Genomic DNA, 10,633 nt, shown 5'->3' with positions numbered 1-10,633 from the left:
TTTAGATTTTTGTAAAAGGTTTAGCCAAAGTAGAATATAAGTCTACTTGATATACTTAATATACGTGTACAATAAGTCGAAGTTTTGGTCTAGGAACTAACATTACGATTGTAAATCTCGAGAGGAAATTCATTATTTATACTAAACGTATGTTAAATCATACCGATATCTCTTACGGATGCTCAAGATAAGATGATAGATACGTATTATGCGATATTTTTTTCCTTGAGTTTCTTTCGCTTTTCGTTTCTCGCATTAGGACCAAACAAAAACTAAAAAAAGAAAAAAAGAAGAAATGCTAATAATCGATACGAAAAACATGGGGAAAAAGAGAAAAAAAATGGAATATCGATTTGTCAACGATGAATGTTAATTTTAAGCGAATCAAATTTTGTACATACTAAATTATTATCGGTCTCAAAGTTTCGCGAAGTTTATTATTATTATTACTATTATTATTATTATTATTATTATTATTATTATTATTATTATTATTATTATTAATACTACTACTACTATTACTATTACTATTATGCAGAATACGGAACAATTCGATTGTTTTGGGAACCGATTCATTGTGCGTACTTTTGTTTCTTTTCGTTGTCCGTATTTGTGTTGAAAGTGTTAAGACGAACGTCGAATATTCAAAACGTCACGTTGAATCGCGTAAATGTTTAAAGTATGATTGCGGCAGTATGATTAACTTTCGACTAGGATATATCGCGTGATCGCGGACTGATTCAAGGGTAAACGTGCGATACGATGATAATAATTAATGATAAAGATGCATTTATACACCGAAGCAACAATTGTGTTCCAATTTCCGTCGCTGTACATTTTAGCAGACGCTACGATTCCAGTTCCAACCCGCGTCTCTCGCGGCATAATGCTTTTTCATTTGATTCCACGTTATCGTTTGATCGATGCTTGATGGGTCTGTGTCACAGCGTTGCATTTTACACTGTGATATTTTTGTTACTTTCCCTAATGACGACATATACAATTGCTTCCGAATATTTTAAGGAACCAGTACCGTGTCGACCGCTCAGTTTGTATTTTCACAGTACTACGTAACGGAGTGAACGAGATTACGATGAACGGAACATTCCAAATTCAAATATCGCGCATATTTTTTTCCCCTCCCATTTCAACCTGATCGGGTCGATTGTTTGCGAATCGATGTAATCTCGCTACTCCGGTCGAGGGAACTCCGTATTATTTCTGTAAATTATCGCTGTACAGTATATGGAAAGGCATCGTCGTTCAAGTAAAGGATTAAAGAGGAAATAGTATTATCCTAAGATTATTCTTATTATTATTATTATTATTATTATTAATATTATTATTATTCTTATGATTATTCTCATTACTCTTATTATTGTTATTATTATCCGAAGCTTGAATCCACAATTACCTTATTGAGTATACTTACCAGTTAGAAGTATCGTGTGATGTATCGTCTGTGTGTTATTAAGGTATTCAAGTAATAAAATGAAACAAGTACGCCCGAATTATTATATCGTCAAGCCTATCTTTTTCGCGTGTCTCGTCAAGCTCCCAATTAAGAAGTAGGAATGTACTATCAAAACTATTCTTATTTATTTAAATAAATATATACAGTTTATTGAACAAATAAATCACATTCTTTTTAGTCAATTCATGGTCCAGACAAGCACACAATTGCACATCCTTAAAAACCTAAAGTTTGTGTTATTTGTATATCGACGTATAGTATTCCTCTTCTAAATCGTATAAATCGGCAGCCATATCGTCCCTTAAAGATGCTAATTTTTGATCGCACTCGGCCTGTTTCGTCCTAAATAATTTACTATTTTGCGCTATAGCCTCGTTCACCGATGGGAAATCGTTCAGTATCAAATACTGCTTTATATCCGACACAAGTTTCATCAGAGATTCTCCCGCGCGAACGATATTCGCCGCTCTAACATGCATTTCGTACGTATCTTGCTCGCATTGCGTCATCCGAGATAACTGCGAGTCGCTTTCTCCTTTGGCTAGCTTTATAATTTCTGTACAAGGGAAGAAAAAAAAAAAGAAACAAAATAACTTGAAATTATTAGAACTCGGCGTGAATGGGAAGAATTGTAGGTTAAGTCCGATACATGGTCGATACGTTCGACGAAACGAAACGTGTCGGTTTAACGGCGAGATATCCATCGGACTGAACGCACAGTTACGTTTCGCAACGCGAGATTACTTTTTCGCCGAAAAACGCCGATTATTTTATCGTCGTGTTATCGCGCGTAAAGTGAGGTTAGGATGGTATACCTTCGAAATTCTCCAACATCGACTTCACGTCCTCCTTTAATCTCGTGGTGTAGGACTTTAGCAAAGCCTCCTTGCTTTGCGGTAATGCCCGCTGAGCTGCCATTATTTAGAATAAAAGCTAGGAACGTTCTCTCATGAAATCCACTCGCACGCCTGAGGAAAACACGAACCGTTTACACCGCGTCATGACAGAATCACAACAGCACCGTCAGCTGCTGCGATTTTACCGACCGAGCGAGCTAGCCGCGCTCCTACCGTTAATTCCGAATCCCGAATCATCCTCGCGATAACGAATAATCGATGGGTCAGGCAGAATTCCGCGAAGATCGGGGAAATTTGATTTGCCAGGAATATCGGCGAGTGGCGAGCGGGCCGTAAGGTCGAATCATTTATATATCGATCTGCCGGTAGAAAGCTAGAGCACACAGAGCCACCCTATCCCCACTACGATCCTTGAAAGCCGGGATGAAATCAATAGGAAGCTCACGCGAACTCTGTGTCTCGGGTAAATTCATTCGGACGGGAAATTTGACGGGGTATCGCGGAGGGAGGAGCGTCGGGAGCGGTTGAACGCGATGGAAGGCGCGAGGACGCCAGTCTAATGTCGCGTACGTCGCATTTGCCCAGGGACACCGAGCGTCGTTCCACGGATTAGCGATTCGCACTGGAGGGCGGTGAGCGATCGACCATGGCTGTGATTCGCGGAAAAAAACTGCGATTCTCCGCGTCCTGCCGTCGGGGTGTGTCGTCGTAGGCAGGCTGCTCCAGGCTGTTTGCACGAGTAGATGAGAAAATTGAAGAAACGCCGCGATGCTGGAGCTACTGATACTGTTAACGCTGGCCAAAGCGATCGGGGGTTCGTTGCCTCCGGACGACGACGACAATGTGTTGCACATCGGCGGTATCTTTCCCATAGCGGGCGAAGGTGGATGGCAAGGTGGTCAAGTGAGTAATCCTTTCTTTCTCTCTTTTCTCCTTTCGTAAGCGTTAACGCGGTTTCCGTTCGGACAGGCTTGCATGCCAGCCGTGAAGCTGGCGCTGGACGATGTGAATCGCGAGAAGAACCTGTTACCCGGTTTCACGCTCAAGCTGCACTCGAACGACAGCGAGGTATATACGAAATCGTTGGACAATGTTTCCGAGCGGAAGAATGGCGAAAACGCGGCGACGGAAACGTTGGCTTAATTTCTGGCATTGTTGTTGCAGTGCGAGCCAGGACTCGGTGCCACGGTGATGTACAATTTGTTATACAACGAGCCGCGCAAGCTAATGCTGCTAGCCGGATGCAGCACCGTCTGCACGACCGTGGCTGAGGCAGCCAAGATGTGGAATCTGGTGGTGGTGAGTATCAGCCGGGACTACTGGTTGTAAAAAGAAGGAAAGAGAGAGATAGGAAGGTGAACGGCCACTCTTGCCATCCATAGTTGTGTTACGGTGCCTCGTCGCCTGCATTGTCTGATCGAAATCGGTTCCCGACGCTCTTTAGGACACATCCGTCAGCCACGGTGCACAATCCGACCAGGATCAAATTGTTGCAAAAATTCGGCTGGTCCCGCGTGGCGATCTTGCAGCAGGCCGAAGAAGTATTCATATCTGTAAGATCACGCTCCTACCCGATCCTCCACCTTCGTAATTTCCCGACGCCGGAAAGATCATTTCCCTCTGTTTGTCAGACCGTAGAGGATTTAGAGGCGCGTTGCAAAGAGGCAGGAATAGAAATCGTCACGCGTCAGAGCTTTCTATCCGACCCATCGGACGCGGTGAGAAATCTGCGCCGACAGGACGCCAGGATCATCGTCGGCCTGTTCTACGTCGTGGCCGCGCGACGGGTCCTCTGCGAGCTCTACCACCAAAATCTCTACGGCAAGAGTTACGTGTGGTTCTTCATCGGTTGGTACGAGGACAACTGGTTCGAGGTGAACCTGGACAAGGAGGGGATCACCTGCACGAGAGATCAGATGAGGCTCGCTGCCGAGGGACACTTGACCACCGAGGCTCTGATGTGGAATCAGAACAACGACACCACGATCAGCGGGATGACTTCGGAGGATTTCAGGCAGAGGCTGAACAAAATGCTGAAGGAGGACGGGTACGACATCGACAACAACCGATACCCGGAAGGATACCAGGAGGCACCTTTGGCGTACGACGCGGTTTGGTCCGTGGTGTTAGGTACGAAATCCAGCCGGTAACTGTCCCGAGAGAGTCCGATTCGCTTCATTGTTCTCTGTTTCGAGCGCAGCTTTCAACAAGACGATGGAGAAGCTGAGCAAGAAGGGGAAGAGCCTGAAGAACTTCATCTACACCGACAAGGAGATAGCGGACGAAATTTACTCGGCGATCAACTCCACTCAATTCCTCGGAGTATCTGTACGTGACTCGCGGCTAGACGTAGAAATAACACGAAGGCTTTATTTCGAGTGGCTGATCTTTAATCGATCTTGTTGTACACGTGCTCTAGGGATACGTGGCATTTAGCTCGCAAGGTGACAGAATCGCATTGACCCAAATCGAGCAGGTGATCGATGGAAAGTACGTCAAGCTGGGATACTACGATACGCAGAGCGACAATCTGACTTGGAGAAATATGGAAAGGTGGATAGGCGGGAAAGTACCGCAGGACAGGACCATCGTGAGGACCGTTCTGAGAACGGTCTCGTTGCCTCTGTTCGTTTGCATGGGCACTATATCCTCGGTGGGGATCCTGATAGCGCTAGCCTTGATCATTTTCAATATATGGAACAGGCACAGAAGGTACATCCTGGTATCGTCCTGCTTCCGTTCGTCTGTGTCCGCAAACGTTGACACGCTCTCCCTTATAGAGTCATAATGTCGTCACATCCGGTGTGCAATACCATAATGCTGATCGGAGTGATAGCGTGTTTCGTGTCGGTGTTTCTGCTGGGAATCGACGGTAGATTCGTCTCGCCATGGGAATATCCAGCCGTCTGCCAGGCCAGAGCCTGGATGCTCTCCACGGGGTTCACTCTAGCGTTCGGCGCTATGTTTAGCAAAGTGTGGCGAGTTCACAGACTCACCACAAAGACGAAAGCCGACCAAGCGAAAGTAAGTATCGGAGACGACGAAACGATCGATCGCCCGAAAACGTTTTAAACGTTCGCCCGAAAACCGTAATCGCGTTCGTTCGATTAGCCGATTAACCGTTTCATTGATATTTCTAGTTTGTCACGCAGTGTGCCCGTCCCTGCATGGTTTGCAGATCCTGCTCGTATGACCCTCAACTTTAACGTATTCTCGATTCTTTTTAGTTGTTCATGGCTAAACAAAAAGTTTCGTCCATACAGAAGAAAATTCAGCCGTGGAAGCTGTATACGATGGTAAGCGGGCTGTTGGCCCTGGACATCGTGCTGCTAGTCTCCTGGCAGGTGCTCGATCCTTTGCAAAGGAAAATGGAGACCTTCCGTTGGAGGCACCGCCGTTCGGCGACGACGACGCCAGGATTAGACCGGAATTGGAGCACTGCGAGAGCATACACAACAACATCTGGCTCGGTAAGTTCCACCGCGTAGCACGCTTTAAACGTTGAACCGTCTATTGAACGAGCAAATGCCTTCTTGCAGGTTTGATTTACAGCTACAAAGGAATCGTCCTGGTGTTCGGACTGTTCTTGGCGTACGAAACGAGGAGCATCAAAGTTAAACAGATCAATGATTCCAGATACGTCGGGATGTCGATCTACAACGTGGTTGTCCTCTGTTTGATCACAGCTCCGGTGACGATGGTGATTGCCAGCCAGCAAGACGCTAGCTTCGCTTTCGTTGCGCTGGCCATTATTTTCTGCTGCTTCTTGAGCATGGCTCTGATCTTTGTGCCTAAAGTGATCGAAGTGATCAGACACCCGAAAGACAAGGCTGAATCCAAGTACAATCCAGACGTGGGCATGTCGAAGGAGGACGAGGAAAGGTATCAGAAGCTGCTGAGCGAAAACGACGAGCTTCAGAAACTCATCGCCGCTGTAAGCAAACTCTCTTTCGATACGCTCGATCGGCGATCGCCGAGGCGTGAGATTCTCACGAGGCGTGGTTTTGTTTTTTTTCAGAAAGAAGAGAAGATCAAGCTTCTGAAGCAAATGTTGGCCGAGAGGGACGCGTTGAAAGGCGGGAGCGGAAACGTTCCGAAGGATTCGCTGATAGTGGCCGATTTCGTAACCGGCGAGGGCACTTCGGATAGCGCAATCGGTGGGGGTATTTCTGTTTATACACAATCATCTCGAGCTTCTGCTTCTGACTTTGAGTTTTCAGGATCGTACTTGTAGATTCGCCACGCGTTGAGATCTGCCCCTTTAGGCGGGTATCGTAACGAATTTAAGAACGTGGGACCTAAACGAATAAAAAGTACCTATAACGTTTCTTTCTTACGGCAACGTTTACTTTTAAGTCTATCTAGGAGCTATCGCAAACTACTATTTATATCGCACACCGAACGGCACTCGTCACCAGTTGTTGATCAATGAAACTGCTCGCTCGCAAGGGAAACGACGCACCGACGTTCCGAATAGCAAACAGGCGACTCGTTGGCTCGAGACAGCTTTGTTTCCAAGTTCATAGTTCGTACGATGCGGCGCCTCCACCCAGAGGCGGCACGCTCTGTGTTTATGTATTCGGTGTCTAAACGTATAAATGTTGAATGTATGTATATACCGAATCAAAGTAAATAGGTGTGCGTATGCGTAGTGCGATTAGTAGAACCGTTCTCGATGTAAAACAAACTGCATACGCGCGGGTTACCGATAGGTATCGTAAATCACCAATTGCTGGCCTACCACTATCGCGCGTCGTTCTCGTTTACAACGACCTTTTCGTTACCTCGACAGAGAAAGAGAGAGAGAGAGAGTCTATTGCACAGTCTCTCTCCAATATCTCCGACTATTGAGATTTTATTATTATACAGATATTTATACAGAGAAGTTTTATCGCGCGAGATTAACTTTCGATTGAATCACGGGTAGATAAATTTCCACCGCGTTCCCTCGAATACCGGTTTATCAGTGCTCGACGGGAACGTCGCACAAATCGATCGCGTAACACGGACCAAACAGACACTTCGTAAAATATTTCCTGTCAACGTACGAATACCCTCTGCAAAATGTGGAATTATCGCGTCCCGTTGGCGCGAGACGCCGACGTGGCGATTGCACGGTGATCCGAATCTCTTCGCGCACGGTATACACGGGTCCAAGATACACGACGGAAAAGGGAGGAAGAAAAAAGGAAAAAAAGAACAAAAAAAGAAAAAAAAGGAGATAGAGAATCACACGGTCCACGCGAGGTACAAAAAACGTTCAACTCGTTTAACTGTTGCATATCGTATAATTTTAGCCGCGTACACGCGATCCGTTGGGCCGCAAAGCGCAGCAACGCATCGCGAACGTTTTCGTTTGCCCCAGGCCTAAATCTTTTTCTAATGGTTCACACGCATGATTTGCAACGATTGCAGTTAAATCTCGTTAGACGATAACCTGGTCGTTTCCACCGCAGCGAATCGATGTGAACCTCATGAAGTCTGCTCCCAAATTGTACGAAAGGTTGCACGGCACGCGGAATTGGCGTCCGGTATGTGTCCGTTCGCGGGCAAACACGAGACACGGAGGAACGAGTGAGCGTGCTAACGAGATTTAAACGCATCAGATGTTGCGCCATTCATAAATAATTTGGGAGTCTTGATGAGGTGGATTCGAGGTGCATACTCATGGCCAGCCAACGTTTAATCTTTCAGATCGCGCGCTCGTTGCTCGCGCGAACGCGAGGACGATGCTCCTTTCGCTCCAGCATCTCGCGTATCAATTATTTATGAATGGGCAAGAAACAAACAAACAAACAAACAAAAGATATATAAGAAAATATAAGAAAATCTTTACGCTTATCACGCATGATATCTGAAGGATTATCGTTTTTGAATTCTTCTTTTTAGAAACGGACCAGGTTGGCTGAACGCAAGAGTCCCGTCGATTAGGATGACAAAAGCAATACGAGCATACGAACGTACGAACGAGCTAAAAAGCTCGCGGCAAAGCTCTCTGTTTCTCACTCTCTTCTAAAACTAGCATTAAACGCGCGTGCTTCCGCACCGCGCGTCCTTGTTTTCTAACCGGTAAGAAACCGAGGATCGTGTTTATAGCGAGAAAAATTCAATTCTGCCGTTGCATCGCCGATGGGTTGGTTACTTTGCCACGCATAGCGTAAGTTTCTAGAGAAGATTCTCTTCGTCGAGCGATTCTCGAGAGGGATTACAGGCAGAGACCACGTGTGTCTCTCTCTCCCTTTGCCCTTTCAAAAAGTCGCTCGAACAAGTATCACAGACTGCTCGAAGGAGGTTTACAAAGTCGTTTATAAATTCCGCGCGATTCGGTTGGCGTTGGCGACTCGAAACTCGAGATATCGTACCAAAGAGTATATATATATATTTAGAAATTATCCGAACGAAACGCCAAATTTGATCTTTACGCGCGGTGAATGCGCAAACGTTGAAGTACTTTCGAATCGTTGAGTTTTGAAACTGTTTTATACGGACAAAATGTGACGGTAATGCGATTTGACTGCAATTCAAATTTTATCGGTACACGGGACGACTTTTGTGTATAACGTAGATTGGACAAGCCACGATGCACAAGTTTTTTCGTACGTGCAATTCAATTTCGCCACTCTACGTGTACATGACGTTTAGAGAGATTTTACGAACGTTTTCTGTTCAATCGTTTCTAGTCTAATCATCGTCGCGATCATCCACGTATTTTTTACTATACTTCTTCGATCGACTGTCGCGCGAATTGCGCTTCGCTAATAATATTATTATACGATATACATATATACACGTATATATGTCTTATCGAACTGTTAAAGAAAGTATCATATATATGTACGTTAGAATATGGAGATATATTTATTTTTAAGTTTTTAAATTATAAAATTCGTTAAAAATTCACATATTGTATCTGTTATTGATAACTGTGCGCTTGTCGGGAAAGCGTTCGCTCTCGAATCGATCGATCGTTCACGGATCTTTGCTGTGTTACAGTTTTCACAGTAGCGACGTTGCGCTTTCGAACTTTGGCTCGAAAGCATTCCGTTCGCGTCGTGAAACGTATACCCGTGACTTTAAACAGGTTTACATCAAATCAAACGAACACTTTCGTTTAAAGTATCAATTAACGACACGTGTAATTCTTTAAAGAAATACGTATATTTAATACATCATAGATCCATATGGCGATTATGAAAAATATGTAGTACAAATGAAATACAATTGTATTAAAAAAAATCAAATAAACTTAGTTACAATTTAAGAGCAAAATTATGCCGTCTATTGTGATTTGTAAAGGCGCGTACGTCACGTGACGAGCAGTCTGCGCAAAAACGGAAATTTGCATTTGCGGCGCATATCGGCCGCCATATTCGTTACACTGTCGTTTATATGAAATTATAAGGCGCGCGCGGTAAATCGTGTTTTTGTGATACGTCAAATTTAATTTAATTTGCGAAATGTCATTGACTACGGGATTCGGGACAACTTCTACACCCGCTCCTGCGTTTAGCTTCGGTGCTACAGCTTCCACTACGGCGACACCGGTGAAACCAGGTAAGATGTCTGATTTTAGGTTAAGTCACATTTCGCTCTTCCTCCCGTTACATGTGACTTTTTCGGACGTATTTCCAGCAAAGTGGCCATTCTGTGTTTCCGATTGGTTCAATATCTATTATACGTTTTTTTATTTTTCGTCAAACTTATCTTTCCAGATATTCTCAGAATATCATTTTGAAAAACACTCCACGTTTTAATGCGCCGTTTCGTCACAATGCCTACTCTAATATAATCAGCTTGTATTGCATCAGATGTTGTAATTCCTTAAGGCTCTATGTTGTTCGATAAAAAATTATTACAGTCTTTGTATATATTTATCCCGAAATCGCTCTTAGTTTCTTAAAGAGCTAATGCTTGTTTTATCTGTAGTGCTAGAAATTTTGTCTAGCAAAGGCTGATTCATGCCTGTACATCCTGGTTCGCATTCCATGTCTGCTTTCCCAAACAAGTTAAGTTTTCGTCTCGATTTAGTTACGATACAGGCTGTGATACAGCATAATAACAATATTATTAAAAGTGCAGTTAACAGAGCAATTAAGACTGACGAATGACCCGAAGATTCCTTATTGACTTCGTATAATTCTGTTTTCCCTGTAACAGCACCTGCAAACGTATATGCCTTTTCCAAACCCAATCTTTGCGTAGATGAATCAAAATTCATCGGAGTGTCTTCTATATAGTACATTTCACTTGGAATTTTGCCCATCGTTGTTAACATAACTTCTGCTGTAACGTCCTTTCCGAA

General features: G+C 44.3%; 2 protein-coding genes across 2 annotated transcripts; one reads left to right on the top strand and one right to left on the bottom strand.

Annotated features, from left to right (window-relative positions):
• Nucleotides 1-1,710: 1,710 nt before the first annotated feature.
• Nucleotides 1,711-2,392, bottom strand: LOC143220725 (mediator of RNA polymerase II transcription subunit 22-like). The gene is made up of 2 exons (XM_076446326.1): nt 2,290-2,392; nt 1,711-2,030 (listed from the first exon to the last, which is right to left on the bottom strand). Exons 1-2 carry the CDS (start codon nt 2,390-2,392, stop codon nt 1,711-1,713), a joined length of 423 nt encoding a protein of 140 aa, XP_076302441.1.
• A 707-nt stretch (nt 2,393-3,099) lies between these two features.
• Nucleotides 3,100-6,565, top strand: LOC143220723 (gamma-aminobutyric acid type B receptor subunit 1-like). The gene is given in 12 exon segments (XM_076446325.1): nt 3,100-3,234; nt 3,301-3,399; nt 3,496-3,630; nt 3,714-3,884; nt 3,963-4,461; nt 4,532-4,659; nt 4,751-5,043; nt 5,112-5,355; nt 5,559-5,706; nt 5,709-5,801; nt 5,871-6,265; nt 6,350-6,565. Coding segments are annotated over 12 exon segments (2,556 nt in total).
• Nucleotides 6,566-10,633: the final 4,068 nt, after the last annotated feature.

Source organism: Lasioglossum baleicum, unplaced genomic scaffold, assembly GCF_051020765.1.
Source record: "Lasioglossum baleicum unplaced genomic scaffold, iyLasBale1 scaffold1479, whole genome shotgun sequence".
In the NCBI taxonomy this organism is placed as follows: domain Eukaryota; kingdom Metazoa; phylum Arthropoda; class Insecta; order Hymenoptera; family Halictidae; genus Lasioglossum; species Lasioglossum baleicum.
Note: the sequence above shows the minus strand (reverse complement) of the source record. Positions and strands in the feature narration are given on the sequence as shown.

Excerpts from the sequence above, each read along its gene's own strand:
- LOC143220725 (XM_076446326.1), bottom strand. The coding sequence starts at position 2,392 with ATGGCAGCTCAGCGGGCATTACCGCAAAGCAAGGAGGCTTTGCTAAAG. Across the intron at positions 2,031-2,289 it reads GATGTTGGAGAATTTCGAAG|AAATTATAAAGCTAGCCAAA; the intron begins GTATACCATCCT and ends TCCCTTGTACAG.